Genomic DNA, 23,853 nt, shown 5'->3' on the forward strand with positions numbered 1-23,853 from the left:
TGTAAATAACAATAAAAGTAGATCATAACAATGATGGGTCAGATAGAGGTAAAATTTGCGGTATAAAATATACGGTAAAACAATTTTTTTTTAAATGCGAACGGGAGCCATGGTTGAAGCGGTGGCCTAGGTACAGAGAGGACTGATGGACTAATATAAAGTAATGCATAATAAATTAAGGATAGAGAATATATTGAAAATAAACTGAAATAAAGCTGTAATTTTGGATGTGACTGTGGGTGCAACTGTCAGGGGATTCATAGTTGATTGTATTATTGTTCCAGTTGTGATTGGGCTAACTACAAATGTACTTTTGTTTGAACGATGATACGTATATATACACGCATATACACACACACACCTGCATGTGAAAATAGGAAGCAAACTTAAACATCTAGATACTTAAATACACATGTACAGTAGTAGAATATGTGACGGTATATGTGGGTGGTAGGGGGAGGCAATGGGGGAAGAAGATGGAGGCAATTACCTTATGGGCCGGGCAGACACGGTTGGCAGGGCTGGTCCAATTGCTGTAGTTAAAATAAGGGGAAAGACATTATTATCCAGGTGGGTTAAATGTTTGGATTGGTATGGGTGGTTAGTTTAAATGATCAGATTTAGTGGGATCAGATTCAGTGGGATACATGGTGTGGTATTGGTCCGCTTGTTACCTGGTGCCTGGTCCTGTCCTTGTGTAGCGCGGCTTGCCATGTGCGTGCAGGTGCGCGCTTTAAGAGCCGAACAAGGAGAGGAGGTGTGGCAGTGTGCCGGCATGTGATTGGAGGATGTGAGGAGGCGGGGGGCGGGGCTGTTCGCAGACTGCTGCGGTGGAGTTCCTTAGTGTCTGTGCGCTCTGGGGAAGGTGTGGCAGCTTGCTAGCAGTTGATTGGTGAAGGCAGTTACCTGGGGGCGGAGCTATTCTCGGGCTGCTGCGGTGAACTCTGTTGATGTCAGTGCGCTGATGTTGTTGCGCTGATGTCGGCGGTTAGGTGCTGATGTCGGGGAATAGGGTGTGTGGGTGTAGGCTGTATGCATAGGATCAGTAGTGTGGGTGGTGGGTGAAACCTGGGTGGACAACAATTAGGGTGAGATGAGGTTGATTATGGGGGCAACATGAGGTTAATGAGCTGTGGTGGTGAATAGTGGGTGACTATGGTGATGATGATAATGGCACCTCTGATGTTAATGATGATTGTTATAGTGGTGGTATAGGGGATTGGTTGATGCGACTACATGGTTGATAATTAATGTGTGATGGTGTAGGTGATGGTGTATGGTAATATTGAAGGTGATGGACCGAATTGCGTACTCACCTGTGTATGTGTATGTGTGTGTGTATGCACAAACGTGCATGCGGACACTGGTGTGAATGGATTGGGTAACTAGATAAAATTGGATATGTTTTGATTGGATAAACATATCCAATCAAAACCCCAAATAACTTTCAGAAGAGCACAAACCCTCAAGAATCTCATCGCCCCCAGTCGTTTACGGTCCCAAAAGACACACAAACCATCTACGGCAACCATGTTCCCCCAAGTCCTTGGAAGCTTCAAGTGCGGACACCGCCGATGCAAATGCTGCGATAACATCTCCTCCCGGGTCACCAATTTCACTAGCAATGTCACCGGAGAACAATTCAAAATCGAAAATTTCCTAAACTGCTCGTCCTCCTATGTCATCTACTTGCTTGAATGCACCTGCGGATTACAATATATAGGCCGCACTACCATGACTCTCAGAGAGAGAACAAACAAACACTGGTGGAATATCACTAACGGCTTCATAAAACATGGAGTCTCGCGACATTTTCTCAATTGCCATAACAAAAATCCTGTGGACCTCTCAATAACACCAATAGAGCAAATCCCGACCACCTGTACCAACCGGTACCAAAAATTACGAAGAAAAGAAATGTTTTGGATATTCAAACTACAGACAATAGAGCCGTATGGTCTTAACGAATCCCTCGAAAGCAACTGCTTCTAACAGCCAAACCCCCCCCCCCTTTCCGTCAAAACACACATTCCAAAAACAATACCAATCACACTCACATTAACATTTACATGCAGTTACTTGTGTATGTGTATGTATGAACATGCGCATATATAAGTATTAATAATATAATTTTCCAACTTTGTAATTTTATCTAGTTACCCAATCCATTCACACCAGTGTCCGCATGCACGTTTGTGCATACACACACACATACACATACACAGGTGAGTACGCAATTCGGTCCATCACCTTCAATATTACCATACACCATCACCTACACCATCACACATTAATTATCAACCATGTAGTCGCATCAACCAATCCCCTATACCACCACTATAACAATCATCATTAACATCAGAGGTGCCATTATCATCATCACCATAGTCACCCACTATTCACCACCACAGCTCATTAACCTCATGTTGCCCCCATAATCAACCTCATCTCACCCTAATTGTTGTCCACCCAGGTTTCACCCACCACCCACACTACTGATCCTATGCATACAGCCTACACCCACACACCCTATTCCCCGACATCAGCACCTAACCGCCGACATCAGCGCAACAACATCAGCGCACTGACATCAACAGAGTTCACCGCAGCAGCCCGAGAATAGCTCCGCCCCAGGTAACTGCCTTCACCAATCAACTGCTAGCAAGCTGCCACACCTTCCCCAGAGCGCACAGACACTAAGGAACTCCACCGCAGCAGTCCGCGAACAACCCCGCCCCCCGCCTCCTCACATCCTCCAATCACATGCCGGCACACTGCCACACCTCCTCCCCTTGTTCGGCTCTTAAAGCGCGCGCCTGCACGCACATGGCAAGCTGCGCTACACAAGGACAGGACCAGGCACCAGGTAACAAGCGGACCAATACCACACCATGTATCCCACTGAATCTGATCCCACTAAATCTGATCATTTAAACTAACCACCCATACCAATCCAAACATTTAACCCACCTGGATAATAATGTCTTTCCCCTTATTTTAACTACAGCAATTGGACCAGCCCTGCCAACCGTGTCTGCCCGGTCCATAAGGTAATTGCCTCCATCTTCTTCCCCCCCATTGCCTCCCCCTACCACCCACATATACCATCACATATTCTACTACTGTACATGTGTATTTAAGTATCTAGATGTTTAAGTTTGCTTCCTATTTTCACATGCAGGTGTGTGTGTATATGCGTGTATATATACGTATCATCGTTCAAACAAAAGTACATTTGTAGTTAGCCCAATCACAACTGGAACAATAATACAATCAACTATGAATCCCCTGACAGTTGCACCCACAGTCACATCCAAAATTACAGCTTTATTTCAGTTTATTTTCAATATATTCTCTATCCTTAATTTATTATGCATTACTTTATATTAGTCCATCAGTCCTCTCTGTACCTAGGCCACCGCTTCAACCATGGCTCCCGTTCGCATTTTTTTTTAAATTGTTTTACCGTATATTTTATACCGCAAATTTTACCTCTATCTGACCCATCATTGTTATGATCTACTTTTATTGTTATTTACATACCTATACATATATATATATATATATATATATATATATTTTGTTCTTTTGATATGTTTTATCCTTATGTATTATCCCCTGATACCATCACTTCACATACTACTGTTTCTTTTAGACTTGATAAAGGAGTGTTTTTACTCCGAAACGCGTTGTCATCCGAACAAATAAATATTTCTAAAAAAAGACGACATGTGCTATTGTGGTTTTGCGCCAAAAGGTATCACAGTGTGTACAAGCCAGTACACAGCCCTCTTTTAGCATTCTACATCACTCCTCTGGAGTACTGGCGACTCCAAGGATTGAGAAAGATACCGGCAGCATACCTCATCCAGATCGGATTTCTATCCCCCGCCTTTGCAAGTGTTGTGCTGACACAAGCACAAACACCAGAAGGTGAGTGGAACTACTGATACAATACTCTATCTAACACTATCTACCAGAAACTACTACCCTATGAGCGCCTTGTTTCCCGTTTATCTCTCCAAATTAGCTGTACCTCCACACTGTCACCTTGCCACTCTGTGGCCTCCTCATGCTGCTGCTGCCACCTCCATACTCTGTCATTGTGCCACTCTGTGGCCTCCTTGTGCTGCTGCTGCTGCTACCTAAACACTATGTCACCTTGCCACTCTGTGGCCTCCTCATGCTGCTTCTGCCACCTCCACACTCTGTCATTGTGCCACTCTGTGGCCTCCTCATGCTGCTGCTGCTGCCATCTCACCACTATGTCATTGGGCCACTCTGTGGACTTCTCAAGCTGTTTTCCCACCATCCCCATTCCATGACTGAGCCACTATTTTGCCTTTTTGGCCTGGATGACATCACCATTTATTTGACCCTTCTTTGGATATGTCAGTAGGAAGAAAAAATGAGACGCACAACAGATCCTGTCTGTGTAGCAGCTGTAAGGCCTGTATGGTGCCATCAGAATTGGCTTATGATTAGGGATGAGCGAACCCGAACTGTATAGTTCGGGTTTGTACCGAATTTTGGGGTGTCCGTGACATGGACCCGAACATTTTAGTAAAAGTCCGGGTTCGGGTTCAGTGTCCGTCGTTTTCTTGGCGCTTTTTGAAAGGCTGCAAAGCAGCCAATCAACAAACGTCATACTACTTGCCCCAAGAGGCCGTCACAGCCATGCCTACTATTGGCAAGGCTGTGATTGGCCAGTGCAGCATGTGACCCAGCCTCTATTTAAGCTGGAGTCACGTAGCGCCGCACGTCACTCTGCTCTGATCAGTGTAGGGAGAGGTTGCAGCTGCGACTGTTAGGGCGAGATTAGGCAGTGATTAACTCCTCCAAAACACTTAAGTCAGTGATCGATCTACAGCTGTGGATCATTGAACTGCTGCTATTCAATTGCTCACTGTTTTTAGGCTGCCCAGAGCGTTTTTCAGTCACTTTTTTCTGGGGTGATCGGCAGCCATTTTGTGTCTTGTGGTGCGCCAGCACAAGCTGCCACCAAGTCCATCTAACCATCAATAGTGTGGTTACTTTTTTTGCTATATCCTACATCAGGGGCAAGCTGCCACCAAGTCCATTTAACCATCAATAGTGTGGTTATTTTTTTGCTATATCCTACATCAGGGGCAAGCTGTCACCAAGTCCATTTAACCATCAATAGTGTGGTTATTTTTTTGCTATATCTTACATCAGGGGCTTGGCTATGCTTGCTATTTTATTGAGTGGTGAAATACAATAGCCAAAATAGCAGTACCCTAAATCTGGTGTTTCAGCTGTGGTCAGCCAATTGTAATACTGTCTGCTGTCTGGCAAAGGATATATTTTTGTTCTGGGTTAAAATACAATTCCCAACTTAGCCATTTGCTAAATTAGTGGTTTCTGCTGTATCAGGGCTACTTTAAATCTATTCATTAAAAAGGGTATATTAGATTCAAGGTGCTGATAGGGTCATTCTCAATAACTTCACACACACGCTACTGTGCATTTCAAAGTCTAATTCTGTCTGTAAACGTATACCTGTCACCCAGCGCCTAAATAATAGGCCTCAAATTTATATTCCGCTAAATCTGTGGTTATTGCTGAGGCTGGTCAAGTTATTTTGTGTCTGTCAAAGCACAGTTTTTGTTCTGGGTTGAAATACAATTCCCAACTTAGCAATTTCCTAAATTAGTGGTTTCTGCTGTATCAGGCCTACTTTAAATCTATCCCTAAAAGGGTATATTAGATTCAAGGTGCTGATAGGGTCATTCTCAATAACTTCACACACATGCTACTGTGCATTTCCAAGTCTAATTCTGTCCGTAAACGTATACCTGTCACCCAGCACCTAAATAATAGGCCTCAAATTTATATTCAGCTAAATCTGTGGTTATTGCTGTAGCTGGTCAAGTTATTTTGTGTCCGTCAAAGCACAGTTTTTGTTCTGGGTTGAAATACAATTCCCAACTTAGCAATTCTCTAAATTAGTGGTTTCTGCTGTATCAGGCCTACTTTAACTCTATCCCTAAAAGGGTATATTAGATTCAAGGTGCTGATAGGGTCATTTTCAATAACTTCACACACACGCTACTGTGCATATCCAAGTCTAATTCTGTCCGTAAACGTATACCTGTCACCCAGCACCTAAATAATAGGCCTCAAATTTATATTCAGCTAAATCTGTTGTTATTGCTGTAGCTGGTCTAGTTATTTTGTGTCCGTCAAAGCACAGTTTTTGTTCTGGGTTGAAATACAATTCCCAACTTAGCAATTCTCTAAATTAGTGGTTTCTGCTGTATCAGGCCTACTTTAAATCTATCCCTAAAAGGTTATATTAGATTCAAGGTGCTGATAGGGTCATTCTCAATAACTTCACACACACGCTACTGTGCATATCCAAGTCTAATTCTGTCTGTAAACGAATACCTGTCACCCAGCGCCTAAATAATAGGCCTCAAATTTATATTCAGCTAAATCTGTGGTTATTGCTGTAGCTGGTCAAGTTATTACCACGGCCATGGCTATGACCGTGACTCCTTAACCGCATGCGGTTGCCTGCGGTTTAGTTCTGGTGTTCAACCACAGGTGAGGGCCGCTGGTGTGTGGCCTCACTTGTGGTTGCCACGGGCAACTAGTTGTGTTATGTATGTGTCAGCAGAGCAGCCTGAGCGGTGCTAGGCAGCTTGCTGCAGTGGCATGCGGTTACACTTGACAACCTCTATGTTTGGTGTGCACTGTGTATTATGTATTGTGTGCACTTCCCCTTTAAGTGGTGTTTTCCCTTCCCTGGTGATGGAAGGGTTAACTCCCTTTCTGTGTGTGTAAGACACTGTGTGTGTCTGTGTGGGTGTGGCCACTTTGGCCTATAAAGCCTCTGTGTTTGGCATGGCTCAGTGGGTTGCTTCAGCCATGCTTAGCTGGAGCAGCCTCCTGTGAATACCATCTGCCAGTGAGGGCCACCCTTGTGGTCACAAAACAAACAAACTAATTGTGATTCTGAAGTTTATGTGATGTCCTTGTGATGTTGTCCTTGTTAGGTTATCCTATGGATATGGGTTCCTGTGTGTTTGTGTGTGTGCTGTGACCACTTGTGTTTGGGTGTGGACACTTGCTCTCTTGCACGGGATCCAGTCTGAGTGTCTGTGGCAGGTAGGTGTGGAAGTGCTTTTCAGCCACCTGCCATATCCATAGACTGTTTATGTTCCTTTCCCTGCAGCTTGGCCATTGAGACTCCTGTTCCTTCGTGTCCAGATGGAACAGGTCGTCTTACCCTGCTCCTTGTTCCAGGGCAATCCTGAGGGCTAGTAGGGACCCCAAGACATCCGGTGTATCAGTCCTCCCACCTTCAGGGTTGACTCATATGGAAAGGAGTCAGGGTCAGTTTAGGGACGTGATAGGAGGTGAACTGATCCCTAATTCTGTCGTCCTGGCCGAGCAGGGGTTAACATCATCTGGCATCGCACGGCTGAGGATTTTCCCCGTCCTCAGCCGTGACAGTTATTTTGTGTCCGTCAAAGCACAGTTTTTGTTCTGGGTTGAAATACAATTCCCAACTTAGCAATTCTCTAAATTAGTGGTTTCTTCTGTATCAGGCCTACTTTAAATCTATCCCTAAAAGGGTATATTAGATTCAAGGTGCTGATAGGGTCATTCTCAATAACTTCACACACACGCTACTGTGCATATCCAAGTCTAATTCTGTCCGCAAACGTATACCTGTCACCCAGCGCCTAAATAATAGGCCTCAAATTTATATTCAGCTAAATCTGTGGTTATTGCTGTAGCTAGTCCGCGGACATGGTCGTGGTGGTGTTAGTGGACCCTCTGGGGCTGGGAGAGGACGTAGCCGTTCTGCCACAACCACACGTCCTAGTGTACCAAATACCTCAGGTCCCAGTAGCCGCCAGAATTTACAGCGATATTTGGTGGGGCCCAATGCCGTTCTAAGGATGGTAAGGCCTGAGCAGGTACAGGCATTAGTCAATTGGGTGGCCGACAGTGGATCCAGCGCGTTCACATTATCTCCCACCCAGTCTTCTGCAGAAAGCGCACAGATGGCGGCTGAAAACCAAGCCCATCAGCCTGTCACATCACCCCCATGCATACCAGGGAAACTGTCTAAGCCTCAAGTTATGCAGCAGTCTCTTATGCTGTTTGAAGACTCTGCTGGCAGGGTTTCCCAAGGGCATCCACCTAGCCCTTCCCCAGCGGTGGAAGACATAGAATGCACTGACGCACAACCACTTTTTCCTGATGATGAGGACATGGGAATACCACCTCAGCACGTCTCTGATGATGACGAAACACAGGTGCCAACTGCTGCGTCTTTCTGCAGTGTGCAGACTGAACAGGAGGTCAGGGATACAAGACTGGGTGGAAGACGATGCAGGGGACGATGAGGACCTAGACCCCACATGGAATGAAGGTCGTGCCACTGACTTTCACAGTTCAGAGGAAGAGGCAGTGGTGAGACCGAGCCAACAGCGTAGCAAAAGAGGGAGCAGTGGGCAAAAGCAGAACACCCGCCGCCAAGAGACTCCGCCTGCTACTGACCACCGCCATCTGGGACCGAGCACCCCAAAGGCAGCTTCAAGGAGTTCCCTGGCATGGCACTTCTTCAAACAATGTGCTGACGACAAGACCCGAGTGGTTTGCACACTGTGCCATCAGAGCCTGAAGCGAGGCATTAACGTTCTGAACCTTAGCACAACCTGCATGACCAGGCACCTGCATGCAAAGCATGAACTGCAGTGGAGTAAACACCTTAAAAACAAGGAAGTCACTCAGGCTCCCCCTGCTACCTCTTCTGCTGCTGCCGCCTCGGCCTCTTCTGCTGCTGCCGCCTCTGCCTCTTCCTCCGCCTCTGGAGGAACGTTGGCACCTGCCGCCCAGAAAACAGGGGATGTACCACCAACAGCACCACCTCCGTCACCAAGCATCTCAACCATGTCACACGCCAGCGTTCAGCTCTCCATCTCACAAACATTTGAGAGAAAGCGTAAATTCCCACCTAGCCACCCTCGATCCCTGGCCCTGAATGCCAGCATTTCTAAACTACTGGCCTATGAAATGCTGTCATTTAGGCTGGTGGACACAGACAGCTTCAAACAGCTCATGTCTCTTGCTGTCCCACAGTATGTTGTTCCCAGCCGGCACTACTTCTTCAAGAGAGCCGTGCCTTCCCTGCACAACCAAGTATCCAATAAAATCAAGTGTGCACTGCGCAACGCCATCTGTGGAAAGGTCCACCTAACCACAGATACGTGGACCAGTAAGAACGGCCAGGGACGCTAAATCTCCCTAACTGCACACTGGGTAAATGTAGTGGCAGCTGGGCCCCAGGCTTCAGCACAGCCCGGGGTAAACGTCAGCAGGCCATTCTGAAACTCATATGTTTGGGGGACAGGCCCCACACCGCACAGGAGTTGTGGCGGGGTATAGAACAACAGACCGATGAGTGGTTGCTGCCGGTGAGCCTCAAGCCTGGCCTGGTGGTGTGCAATAATGGGCGAAATCTCGTTGCAGCTCTTGGACTAGCCGGTTTGACGCACATCCCTTGCCTGGCGCATGTGCTGAATTTGGTGGTTCAGAAGTTCATTCACAACTACCCCGACATGTCTGAGCTGCTGCATAAAGTGCGGGCCGTCTATTCGCGCTTCAGGCGTTCAGATCCTGCTGCTGCTCGCCTGTCTGCGCTACAGCGTAACTTCGGCCTTCCCGCTCACCGCCTCATATGCGACGTGCCCACCAGGTGGAACTCCACCTTGCACATGCTGAACCGACTGTGCGAGCAGCAGCAGGCCATAGTGGAGTTTCAGCTGCAGCACGCACGGGTCAGTCGCACTGCGGAACAGCACCACTTCACCACCAATGACTGGGCCTCCATGCGAGACCTGTGTGCCCTGTTGCGCTGTTTCGAGTACTCCACCAACATGGCCAGTGGCGATGACGCCATTATCAGCGTTACAATACCACTTCTGTGTCTCCTTGAGAAAACACTTAGGGCGATGATGGAAGAGGAGGTGGCCCAGGAGGAGAAGGAGGAGAAGGAGGAGGAGGAGGAAGAGGGGTCATTTTTAGCACTTTCAGGCCAGTCTCTTCGAAGTGACTCAGAGGGAGGTTTTTTGCAACAGCAGAGGCCAGGTACAAATGTGGCCAGCCAGGGCCCACTACTGGAGGACGAGGATGAGGAGGAGGTGGAGGATGATGAGGATGAAGCATGGTCACAGGGGGGTGGCACCCAACGCAGCTCGGGCCCATCACTGGTGCGTGGCTGGGGGGAAACGCAGGACGATGACGATACGCCTCCCACAGAGGACAGCTTGTCCTTACCTCTGGGCAGCCTGGCACACATGAGCGACTACATGCTGCAGTGCCTGCGCAACGACAGCAGAGTTGCCCACATTTTAACGTGTGCGGACTACTGGGTTGCCACCCTGCTGGATCCATGGTACAAAGACAATGTGCCCACCTTACTTCCTGCACTGGAGCGTGATAGGAAGATGCGCGAGTACAAGCGCACGTTGGTAGACGCGCTACTGAGAGCATTCCCAAATGTCATAGGGGAACAAGTTGAAGCCCGAGGCGAAGGCAGAGGAGGAGCAGAAGGTCGCCAACGCAGCTGTGTCACGGCCAGCTCCTCTGAGGGCAGGGTTAGCATGGCAGAGATGTGGAAAAGTTTTGTCAACACGCCACAGCTAAGTGCACCACCACCTGATACGGAACGTGTTAGCAGGAGGCAACATTTCGCTAACATGGTGGAACAGTACGTGTGCACACCCCTCCACGTACTGACTGATGGTTCGGCCCCATTCAACTTCTGGGTCTCTAAATTGTCCACGTGGCCAGAGCTAGCCTTTTATGCCTTGGAGGTGCTGGTCTGTCCGGCGGCCAGAGTTTTGTCTGAACATGTATTCAGCACGGCAGGGGGCGTCATTACAGACAAACGCAGCCGCCTGTCTACAGCCAATGTGGACAAGCTGACGTTCATAAAAATGAACCAGGCATGGATCCCACAGGACCTGTCCATCCCTTGTGCAGATTAGACATTAACTACCTCCCCTTAACCATATATTATTGTACTCCAGGGCACTTCCTCATTCAATCCTATTTTTATTTTCATTTTACCATTATATTGCGGGGCAACCCAAAGTTGAATGAACCTCTCCTCTGCCTGGGTGCCGGGGCCTAAATATATGACAATGGACTGTTCTAGTGGTGGGTGACGTGAAGCATGATTCTCTGCTATGACATGAAGACTGATTCGCTGCTGACATGAAACCTGAATCTCTGTTACGGGACCTCTCTCCTCTGCCTGGGTGCCGGGGCCTAAATATCTGACAATGGACTGTTCCAGTGTTGGGTGACATGAAGCCTGATTCTCTGCTATGACATGAAGACTGATTCTCTGCTGACATGAAACCAGATTCTCTGTTATGGGACCTCTCTCCTCTGCCTGGGTGCCGGGGCCTAAATATATGACAATGGACTGTTCCAGTGTTGGGTGACGCGAAGCATGATTCTCTGCTATGACATGAAGACTGATTCGCTGCTGACATGAAACCTGAATCTCTGTTACGGGACCTCTCTCCTCTGCCTGGGTGCCGGGGCCTAAATATCTGACAATGGACTGTTCCAGTGTTGGGTGACATGAAGTCTGATTCTCTGCTATGACATGAAGACTGATTCTCTGCTGACATGAAACCAGATTCTCTGTTATGGGACCTCTCTCCTCTGCCTGGGTGCCGGGGCCTAAATATATGACAATGGACTGTTACAGTGGTGGGTGACGTGAAGCATGATTCTCTGCTATGACATGAAGACTGATTCTCTGCTGACATGAAGCCTGAATATCTGTTATGGGACCTCTCTCCTCTGTCTGGGTGCCGGGGCCTCAATTATATGACAATGGACTGTTCCAATGTTGGGTGACGTGAAACCTGATTCTCTGCCATGACATGAAGACTGATTCTCTGCTGACATGAAGCCTGAATCTCTGTTATGGGACCTCTCTCCTCTGCCTGGCTGCCAGGGCCTAAATATATGACAATGGACTGTTCCAGTGGTGGGTGACGTGAAGCCTGATTCTCTGCTATGACATGAAGACCGATTCTCTGCTGACATGAAGCCAGATTCTCTGCTATGGGACCTCTCTCCAATTGATATTGGTTAATTTTTATTTATTTTATTTTTATTTTTATTCATTTCCTTTTCCACATTTGTTTGCAGGGGATTTAACTACATTTTGCTGCCTTTTGCAGCCCTCTACCCTTTCCTGGGCTGTTTCAGCCTTTTTAGTGCCGAAAAGTTCGGGTCCCCATTGACTTCAATGGGGTTCGGGACGAAGTTCGGGTCGAGTTCGGATCCCGAACCCGAACATTTCCGGGAAGTTCGGCCGAACTTCTCGAACCCGAACATCCAGGTGTTCGCTCAACTCTACTTATGATACTTACTGCTGACACCATCTCCACTCTGTTGGGGGGGCTCTAAGCGACATCTATTTGGAATCAGCTGACGACAGTGTAAAAGGAGTGTACTTCTTCTTGACGCTAACATCGACCTGTAAGGCTGAGTTTATACTTGAGTAATTTGGTCAGTTTTGGCCCCCTAACTGCCCAAATAAATTCATATCGAATCTAATTTTTTCGAAAAATTTGGCGAGCACGCCTAATCCAATTTTTGAAAAATTTGCTTATCTTGAGTCATCAGCATAAAAAAGTTGGAAAACCCCTTTAATTAATCTGTCACTGCATGATGACTTTATTAATCAAGGGGTGTCTGTTAGTGAACTGAGAGTGGTCTGTGTCCCTAAACAACCACTATGATACCAGTCATGATACACTTGTGGTCGGTCAATACAGTTGGTCTATAGGCCCTCTCTGAGCTTGGCGCATGAACACAGCACAAATGTCCAAAAAGGCAGTCCACTCACATCATATATAGTTAACTTTTTTTTTAATGCTACTTACCAAGTACACCACTCCGTGTTCTCACAAAAATATAACCTAAAACATAAGAAATTGATCTTTATATTGGTTTGTAATACATAAAAAACTCATACTTGAATGTATGATAACATATAAAACCTACGTGAAAAATGACAATTCAGATGGATGAATGAAAAGAGAGAAATCTTTCATTTGTCACTTAGGACAGAAAAAAGGAGATAAATCCAACAAAACTAGCCAGAAGATAGGACTATGAGGAGAAGCTGTATAATTTCAATTCGATATCGTGGCTCTGGTTGCATTAAAAATGAAATGTTATATGAAGAAGTAATAAAATAAAACTTTTCTGTTTGTTCAGGAAAATAAGTCATAATTCAATTAGAATTTTTTTTCCATTTGTATTTTATATAGTATGTGTATAGATTTTTATGTATGTGCATTATGTACATATTTCCTATGCCGACTGTCAATAGTATTTCTCCTAGTTCTTCAACTTATGTATTACTTGTTCACAATTGGGCTCCTAGAAAGTTAATTTCAGACTAGTACAGCGGCACCCTTAATATAGCAACAATTATAAAGGTATTTTATGACCAAAGTTGCATTTTAAAGAGAACCTTTTTTCTCTTCTGTCTGTTTTAATGAATACTTTATACCCCTAAAATAACAAGAACTCTGGTTGTGCTGCTTGTGTTATTCCTTCTGGAAATGTATAATTACATTGACACCTGGAAATTACCTTCTACCTAATCCATAGAATGTATGATTTTTGTGTCTATTCACATATTCTTGTTTTTACACCAACAGTGGATCAGTAGAGAAGCAGTGGACATATGCACTGCGTTGGTACGTTTTGCAGACTAAATGCCAAGAGAATTCTGTAGGTCATTGAAAACCACGGACAGAACGCGCATGTCATCAGTATTCATTCCATATTTCATTGACTGTTGTTAGGAAACGCTAGGAAAAAGCCCTCTTACCCCAGCCTAGCGGTGCATGTAGAAAAATGGATGATACAGGGAGGACAAAAAAGGAGCACATGGATCGAATATGGAACCTTCACAGATATTTTAACGGATGAAATACTAACTGTTCTTTAACTGATGTTAAACAGACACAGATGTGTGACTAAGGCCTAACACTGTCAGAACTAATAGATGAATGGAGTGTGTAGGACATGCCCCTATTATTAGGTTACGCCTAGTTGTCAATTTATATATTTCCAGGAGAACTAACAAGAGAGTGGCACCATACTTATTCAGAAAACATGCTCCAGAATTTATGGGTAATGCAAGTATAAAGGGGGCAATATGCAGCTGCGCGTTATGAGAATTGTGTGGCCATGTGAGCTACAGAAACTAATTGTTTATTCAGTGTTCAATGTTAATAGCTATGCAGTTTTTCAGGTTACCACCTAGCCATTTACAAACAATACAATCTCTAATCAGTTAATTGAATACTCTTCTGGCTTGCATTGCTGCACCTAAGTTTTAACCTACCCTCCTCAATCCTGCATGAATTGATCACATCTGCCCTGGCATTTACATTTTGCTGTTCTTTTTTGGCAGATTTTCCATTTTAATATTTTTTTTCCAGTTACAAAGCAAGGGTTAACAGCCAAACAAAATTCAATATTTATGGCCCTGATTCTGTAGTTTACAGAAACACCCCATATGTGGTCGTAAACTGCTGTACGGGCACATGGAAGGGCACAGAAGAAAAGGAATGCCATACGGTTTTTGGAAGGCAGGTTTTGCTGGACTGTTTTTTACACCATGTCACATTTGAAGCCTCCATGATGTACCCCTAGAGTAGAAACTCATTTAAAGTGACCCCATCTAAGAAACTACACCCCTCAAGGTTCTCAAAACTGATTTTACAAACTTTGTTAACCCTTTAGGTGTTCCACAAGAATTAATGGAAAATAGAGATACAATTTAAGGCCTCTTTCACACGACCGTTTTTTTTTTCCGTTTTGCGGGCCGTTTTTTGCGGTCCGTATACGGTCCGTATACGGAACCATTCATTTCAATGGTTCCGCAAAAAAAACGGAATGTGTTCCGTATGCATTCCGTTTCCGTACTTCCGTTTTTCCGTTCCGTTGAAAGATAGAACATGTCCTATATTTGGCCGCAAATCACGTTCCGTGACTCCATTAAAGTCTATGGGTCCGCAAAAAAACGGAATGCATACGGAAATGCATCCGTATGTCTTCCGTATCCGTTCCGTTTTTTGCGGAACCATCTATTGAAAATGTTATGCCCAGCCCAATTTTTTATATGAAATTACTGTATACTGTATTTGCCATACGGAAAAACGGAACGGAACAACGGAACGGAAACGGAACCACAACGGAAGCAAAAAACGGAACAACGGATCCGTGAAAAACGGACCGCAAAACACTGAAATGGACATACTGTCGTGTGAAAGAGGCCTAAGGGTTAACAGCCAAACAAAACTCAATATTTATTGCCTGGATTCTGTAGTTTACAGAAACACCTGATATGTGGCCGTAAACTGCTGTCCGGGCACATGGTAGGGCGCAGAAGTAAAGGAATGCCTTTTGTTTTTTGGAAGGCAGATTTTGCTGGACAGTTTTTTTTGACACCACATCCCAAAAAGTGACCCCATTTTAGAAACTACGGGATAGGGTGGAAGTTTTGTTGGTACTAGTTTAGGGTACATATGATTTTTGGTTGCTCTACATTACACTTTTTGTGAGGCAAGGTAACAAGAAAAAGCAGTTTTGGCACCGTTTTTATTTTTCGTTATTTGCAAAAAAAAATTTTTACAAAATTTACACAATGATTTCTTTTTTTGAACAAAAAAAATCATGTTTTAGTGTTTCCATAATGAGAGCCATAATTTTTTCAGTTTTTGGGCGATTACCTTGGGTAGGGTATGATTTTTGCAGGATGAGATGACGGTTTGATTGGCACTATTTTGGGGTGCATGTGACTTTTTTATAGCTTGCTAATACACTTTTTGTGATGTAAGGTGACAAAAAATGCCTTTTTTAACACCGTTTTTTTATTTTTTTACGGTATTTACCTGAGGGGTTAGATCATGTGATATTTTTATAAAGCAAGTTATTACGGATGCTTCGATACCTAATATGTATACTTTCTTTTTGTTTATGTAAGTTTTACACAATGATTTCATTTTTGAAGCAAAACAAAAATCATGTTTTAGTGTTTCCATAGACTGAGAGCCATAATTTTTTCAGTTTTTGGGCGATTATCTTGGGTAGGGTATTATTTTTGTGGGATGAGATGACGGTTTGATTGGCACTATTTTGGGGTGCGTGTGACTTTTTGATCACTTGCTATTACACTTTTTGTGATGTAAGGTGACAAAAAATTGTTTATTTAGCACAGTTTTTAATTTAATTTTTTTACAGTGTTCATCTGAGAGGTTAGGTCATGTGATATTTTTATAGAGCCAGTCGATACGGATGCGGTGATACCTAATATGTAAAAAAAAAATTTATTTGTGTAAGTTTTACACAATAACATCTTTTTTCAAACAAAAAAATGATGTTTTAGTGTCTCCATATTCTGAGCCATATTTTTTTTTTTTTTGGGCAATTGTCTCAGGTAGGGGCTCATTTTTTGCAGGATGAGGTGACCGTTAGATTGGTACTATTTTAGTTGGAAAACGCCATTTTGATCGCTTGCTTTTTGTGATGTAAGGTGACAAAAAAATGGTTTATTTAGCATAGTTTTTATATTATTTTTTTACGGTGTTCAGGTCATGTGATATGTTTATAGTGCCGGTTGATATGGACACGGGGATACCTAATATGTATACTCCCCCCCCCCCCCCCTATTTTTTACCAATTGTTTTTTACTTTATTTGGGGAAAATTACGTTTTTGTTTTTTTTACTTGAAACTTTAAATTTTTGGGGGGGAAACTTTATTTTTTGTCCCACTTTGGGACTTCAACTTTTGGGGGTCTAATCCTTTACAATGCATTCCAATACTTCTGTATTGGAATGCATTGGCTGTATGAGTAATACAGTGAGTATTACTCATACAGCTTCCGGCCTGGATCTCACAGGCTCGTCACCGGAAGATCGCGCTGCCTTCCATGCCATCGGGTCCCCCCTATAGCCGCATGGGGACCCGATGGCCCCTCCAATCACCGCCGCCACCACAGGTGAAAGCCGCAAACCACAGGTGAATTGCCGACACGGGGGGGTCAATGATTTAAGCAGGCACCGGTTTCCGATCTCCGCCCGCCGGGTTGCGGTGATCATAACTATACATGACGTACCGCTACGTCATGTGTCCTTAAGTTCCAGGACAACATGCCGTACCAGTACATCATGTGTCCTGAAGAGGTTAACCACCTCCCGACCGCTGTACGCGTATATGCGTCCGGGAGGTGGTTGCTTTATTCCTCCTGGACGCATATACGCGTCTTCTCGCGAGACGCGAGATTTCCTGTGAACGCGCGCGCACAGGCGCGCGCGCTCACAGGAACGGAAGGTAAGCGAGTGGATCTCCAGCATGCCAGCGGCGATCGTTCGCTGGCAGGCTGGAGATCCGAATTTTTTAACCCCTAACAGGTATATTAGACGCTGTTTTCATAACAGCGTCTAATATACCTCCTACCTGGTCCTCTGGTGGTCCCTTTTGTTAGGATCGACCACCAGAGGACTCAGGTAGGTCAGTACAGTCCCACCAAACACCACACTACACTACACTACACCCCCCCCCCCGTCACTTATTAACCCCTTATAAACCCCTGATCACCCATGATCACCCCATATAAACTCCCTGATCACCCCCCTGTCATTGATCACCGCCCTGTCATTGATCACCCCCCTGTCAGGCTCCGTTCAGACGTCCGTATGATTTTTACGGATCCACGGATACATGGATCGGATCCGCAAAAAGCATACGGACGTCTGAATGGAGCCTTACAGGGGGGTGATCAATGACAGGCGGGTGATCACCCATATACACTCCCTGATCACCCCCTGTCATTGATCACCCCCCTGTAAGGCTCCATTCAGACGTCCGCATGATTTTTACGGATCCGATCCATGTATCCATGGATCCGTAAAAATCATGCGGACGTCTGAATGGAGCCTTACAGGGGGGGTGATCAGTGACAGGGGGGTGATCACCCTGATTACCCTGATCACCCCCTGTCATTGATAACCCCCCTGTAAGGCTCCATTCAGACGTCCGCATGCGTTCTGTGGATCCGATCCATGTATCCATGGATCCGTAAAAATCATGCGGACGTCTGAATGGAGCCTTACAGGGGGGGTGATCAGTGACAGGGTGGTGATCACCCTGATTACCCTGATCACCCCCTGTCATTGATAACCCCCCTGTAAGGCTCCATTCAGACGTCCGCATGTGTTCTGTGGATCCGATCCATGTATCCATGGATCCGTAAAAAATCATGCGGATGTCTGAATGGAGCCTTACAGGGGGGGTGATCAGTGACAGGGGGGTGATCACCCTGATTACCCTGATCACCCCCTGTCATTGATAACCCCCCTGTAAGGCTCCATTCAGACGTCCGCATGCGTTTTGTGGATCCGATCCATGTATCCATGGATCCGTAAAAAATCATGCGGATGTCTGAATGGAGCCTTACAGGGGGGGTGATCAGTGACAGGGGGGTAATCACCCTGATCATTCCCTGTCATTGATAACCCCCCTGTAAGGCTCCATTCAGACGTCCGCATGCGTTCTGTGGATCCGATCCATGTATCCATGGATCCGTAAAAAATCATGCGGATGTCTGAATGGAGCCTTACAGGGGGGGTGATCAGTGACAGGGGGGTGATCACCCTGATTACCCTGATCACCCCCTGTCATTGATAACCCCCCTGTAAGGCTCCATTCAGACGTCCGCATGCGTTCTGTGGATCCGATCCATGTATCCATGGATCCGTAAAAAATCATGCGGATGTCTGAATGGAGCCTTACAGGGGGGGTGATCAGTGACAGGGGGGTGATCACCCTGATTACCCTGATCACCCCCTGTCATTGATAACCCCCCTGTAAGGCTCCATTCAGACGTCCGCATGCGTTTTGTGGATCCGATCCATGGATCCGTAAAAAATCATGCGGATGTCTGAATGGAGCCTTACAGGGGGGGTGATCAGTGACAGGGGGGTGATCACTCTGATCATCCCCTGTCATTGATAACCCCCCTGTAAGGCTCCATTCAGACGTCCGCATGCGTTCTGTGGATCCGATCCATGTATCCATGGATCCGTAAAAAATCATGCGGATGTCTGAATGGAGCCTTACAGGGGGGGTGATCAGTGACAGGGGGGTGATCACCCTGATTACCCTGATCACCCCCTGTCATTGATAACCCCCCTGTAAGGCTCCATTCAGACGTCCGCATGCGTTCTGTGGATCCGATCCATGTATCCATGGATCCGTAAAAAATCATGCGGACGTCTGAATGGAGCCTTACAGGGGGGGGTGATCAATGACAGGGGGGTGATCAGGGAGTCTATATGGGTGATCACCCCCCTGTCATTGATCACCCCCCTGTCATTGATCACCCCCCCCCCCCCCCCCCGGTAAGGCTCAATTCAGACATTTTTTTGGGCACAAGTTAGCGGAAATTTTTTGTTTGTTTTTGTTTTTGTTTTTTCTTACTAAGTCTCATATTCCACTAACTTGTGTCAAAAAATAAAATCTCACATGGACGCACCATACCCCTCACGGAATCCAAATGCGTAAACATTTTTAGACATTTATATTCCAGACTTCTTCTCACGCTTTAGGGCCCCTAAAAAGCCAGGGCAGTATAAATACCCCACATGTGACCCCATTTCGGAAAGAAGACACCCCAAGGTATTCCGTGAGGGGCATATTGAGTCCATGAAAGATTGAAATTTTTGTCCTAAGTTAGCGGAAAGTGAGACTTTGTGAGAAAAAAACAAAAAAAAATCAATATCCGCTAACTTATGCAAAAAAAAAAAAATTCTAGGAACTCGCCATGCCCCTCATTGAATACCTTGGGGTGTCTTCTTTCCAAAGTGGGGTCACATGTGGGGTATTTATACTGCCCTGGCTTTTTAGGGGCCCGAAAGTGTGAGAAGAAGTCTGGGATCCAAATGTCTAAAAATGCCCTCCTAAAAGGAATTTGGGCCCCTTTGCGCATCTAGGCTGCAAAAAAGTGTCACACATGTGGTATCGCCGTACTCAGGAGAAGTTGGGGAATGTGTTTTGGGGTGTCATTTTACATATACTCATGCTGGGTGAGAAAAATATCTTGGTCAAATGCCAACTTTGTATAAAAAAATGGGAAAAGTTGTCTTTTGCCAAGATATTTCTCTCACCCAGCATGGGTATATGTAAAATGACCCCCCAAAACACATTCCCCAACTTCTCCTGAGTACGGCGATACCAGATGTGTGACACTTTTTTGCAGCCAAGGTGGGCAAAGGGGCACCTTTCGGATTTTGCAGACCATTTTTTACACATTTTGATTGCAAGGTACTTCTTACACATTTGGGCCCCTAAATTGCCAGGGCAGTATAACTACGCCACAAGTGACCCCATTTTGGAAAGAAGACACCCCAAGGTATTCCGTGGGGGGCACGGCGAGTTCCTAGAATTTTTTATTTTTTGTCACAATTTAGCGGAAAATGATGATTTTTCTTTTTTTTTTCTTTTTTCCTTACAAAGTCTCATATTCCACTAACTTGCGACAAAAAATAAAAAATTCTAGGAACTCGCCATGCCCCTCACGGAATACCTTGGGGTGTCTTCTTTCCAAAATGGGGTCACTTGTGGGGTAGTTATACTGCCCTGGCAATTTAGGGGCCCAAATGTGTGAGAAGAACTTTGCAATCAAAATGTGTAAAAAATGCCCTGCAAAATCCGAAAGGTGCACTTTGGAATATGTGCCCCTTTGCCCACCTTGGCAGCAAAAAAGTGTGACACATCTGGTATCGCCGTACTCAGGATAAGTTGGGCAATGTGTTTTGGGGTGTCATTTTACATATACCCATGCTGGGTGAGAAAAATATCTTGGTCAAATGCCAACTTTGTATAAAAAAATGTGAAAAGTTGTCTTTTGCCAAGATATTTCTCTCACCCAGCATGGGTATATGTAAAATGACACCCCAAATCACATTCCCCAACTTCTCCTGAGTACGGCGATACCAGATGTGTGACACTTTTTTGATGCCAAGGTGGGCAAAGGGGCACATATTCCAAAGTGCACCTTTCGGATTTCACCGGTCATTTTTTACAGATTTTGATTGCAAAGTACTTCTCACACATATGGGCCCCTAAATTGCCAGGGCAGTATAACTACCCCACAAGTGACCCCATTTTGGAAAGAAGACACCCCAAGGTATTCCGTGAGGGGCATGGCGAGTTCCTAGAATTTTTTATTTTTTGTCGCAAGTTAGTGGAATATGAGACTTTGTAAGGAAAAAAGAGAAAAAAAAAATCATCATTTTCCGCTAACTTGTGACATAAAATAAAAAATTCTAGGAACTCGCCGTGCCCCTCACGGAATACCTTGGGGTGTCTTCTTTCCAAAATGGGGTCACTTGTGGCGTAGTTATACTGCCCTGGCAATTTAGGGGCCCAAATGTGTGAGAAGTACTTTGCAATCAAAATGTGTAAAAAATGGCCTGCAAAATCTGAAAGGTGCACTTTGGAATATGTGCCCCTTTGCCCACCTTGGCTGCAAAAAAGTGTGACACATCTGGTATCGCCGTACTCAGGAGAAGTTGGGGAATGTGTTTTGGGGTGTCATTTTACATATACCCATGCTGGATGAGAGAAATATCTTGGCAAAAGACAACTTTTCCCATTTTTTTATAAGTTGGCATTTGACCAAGATATTTTTCTCACCCAGCATGGGTATATGTAAAATGACACCCCAAAACACATTCCCCAACTTCTCCTGAGTACGGCGATACCAGATGTGTCACACTTTTTTGCTGCCAAGGTGGGCAAAGGGGCGCATATTCCAAAGTGCACCTTGCACCTTTTGGATTTCACCGGTCATTTTTTACACATTTTGATTGCAAAGTTCTTCTCACACATTTGGGCCCCTAAATTGCCAGGGCAGTATAACTACGCCACAAGTGACCCCATTTTGGAAAGAAGACACCCCAAGGTATTCTGTGAGGGGCATGGTGAGTTCCTAGAATTTTTTATTTTTTGTCGCAAGTTAGTGGAATATGAGACTTTGTAAGAAAAAATAAAAAAAATAAAATCATCATCATTTTCCGCTAACTTGTGACAAAAAATAAAAAGTTCTATGAACTCACTATGCCCATCAGCGAATACCTTAGGGTGTCTACTTTCCGAAATGGGGTCATTTGTGGGGGTTTTCTACTGTTTGGGCATTGTAGAACCTCAGGAAACATGACAGGTGCTCAGAAAGTCAGAGCTGTTTCAAAAAGCGGAAATTCACATTTTTGTACCATAGTTTGTAAATGCTATAACTTTTACCCAAACCATTTTTTTTTTTTGCCCAAACATTTTTTTTTAATCAAAGACATGTAGAACAATAAATTTGGCGAAAAATTTATATATGGATGTCGTTTTTTTTGCAAAATTTTACAGCTGAAAGTGAAAAATGTCATTTTTTTGCAAAAAAATCGTTACATTTTGATTAATAACAAAAAAAGTAAAAATGCCAGCAGCAATGAAATACCACCAAATGAAAGCTCTATTAGTGAGAAGAAAAGGTAAAAGAAGAGGTAAAATTCATTTGGGTGGTAAGTTGCATGACCGAGCGATAAACGGTGAAAGTAGTGTAGTGCCGAAGTGTAAAAAGTGCTCTGGTCATGAAGGGGGTTTCACCTAGCGGGGCTGAAGTGGTTAAAGTGGCCCTGAAAAAAAAAATGTGACCCCATACTGTAAGAAGGTCCAAATTGACAGAAGACAGGGACAACAGAAGTAGGGGGAGACCAGCAATACTGTAGTACAGAGCAAAATACCACCCCAGAAGAACCAAATACCACAGTGCAGCACAACATTCTGCAGCCCACGACACAGTAGGGAAACTGTATCATAATCCTTAGGATGGCAATACAGTTGCGTTCAGGAGTGTCTGATGCACCTACATTAATTAATGCTGAGAGCATCAGCTCTTTATGTACCTGGCTGGCGGCCATGAGGAGGGCTTGGGTGGACCCCTGGGCATTGGACAACTGGTAAATTTCCCTGTAGGGTCTGTGGCCAGTCCAACCCTGTGTGCACCATATGTTCTGAGAGTGAGAAGTGTGTTTGTGTCCGAAGAGCGAGCAACTTTTTTGCAGTATGTTCTAATGTATATGGCTTTTGTGCATCATGTCTATGTATCTTTATATAGATCTTTGACTACCTCTGCTGTTATTGAAGGCACTGGGGACAAGACACTTTTTTGTACAAGAGCCCTTTTAAAAAATTCTGCTAAAAGTATATGACTACTAATGTTCCCCCCCCCCCCCCCCCCAAAAAAAAAGTACATTTGTAAAATGATGGCAATATAAAGTGGATAAATGTGAGGTCATTTATCAAACTGGTGTAATGTAGAACTGGCTTAGTTGTCCATAGCAACCAATCAGATCCCACGTTTCATTTTTGACAGCTCCTTTGGAAAATGAAAAGTGGAATCTGATTGGTTACCATGGTCAGCTAAAGCCAGTTCTACTTGACACCAGTTTAAGAAATGACCCCCATGGTATAATTATCTGTTCAAATTTTGAACATTGCATTTTTTTTCTTTATTTTTAGATTTCAAAATAAATAAAAGCAAAATGTATTGACTAAAATTTACCACTAACATAAAGTACTGTACATGGGTATATGGGCATCTTGGACACCCAGGTCGCTGCTGGGAACCATGTTGTCCAAGTTGTACACCACTTTTACAGACTGACAAAAATATGCACAAAACCCCCCTAAAAAAATCTATTTTACAGGGCCT

The 23,853-nt window shown here is 44.8% G+C and overlaps 1 protein-coding gene across 2 annotated transcripts in view; it reads right to left on the reverse strand.

Moving 5' to 3' along the window:
- The window catches only part of LOC122926705 (immunoglobulin superfamily member 1-like), an 81,909-nt gene that overhangs the window by 27,693 nt on the left and 30,363 nt on the right, over positions 1–23,853 (reverse strand). For both annotated transcript variants that reach the window (XM_044278174.1, XM_044278175.1), the window contains exon 2: positions 12,951–12,986. In XM_044278174.1, the coding sequence (XP_044134109.1) occupies positions 12,951–12,986 (36 nt within the window). The remainder of the gene's footprint in view (positions 1–12,950; positions 12,987–23,853) is intronic.

The sequence above is a fragment of the Bufo gargarizans genome, chromosome 2 (assembly GCF_014858855.1).
Source record: "Bufo gargarizans isolate SCDJY-AF-19 chromosome 2, ASM1485885v1, whole genome shotgun sequence".
NCBI classification, from domain to species: domain Eukaryota; kingdom Metazoa; phylum Chordata; class Amphibia; order Anura; family Bufonidae; genus Bufo; species Bufo gargarizans.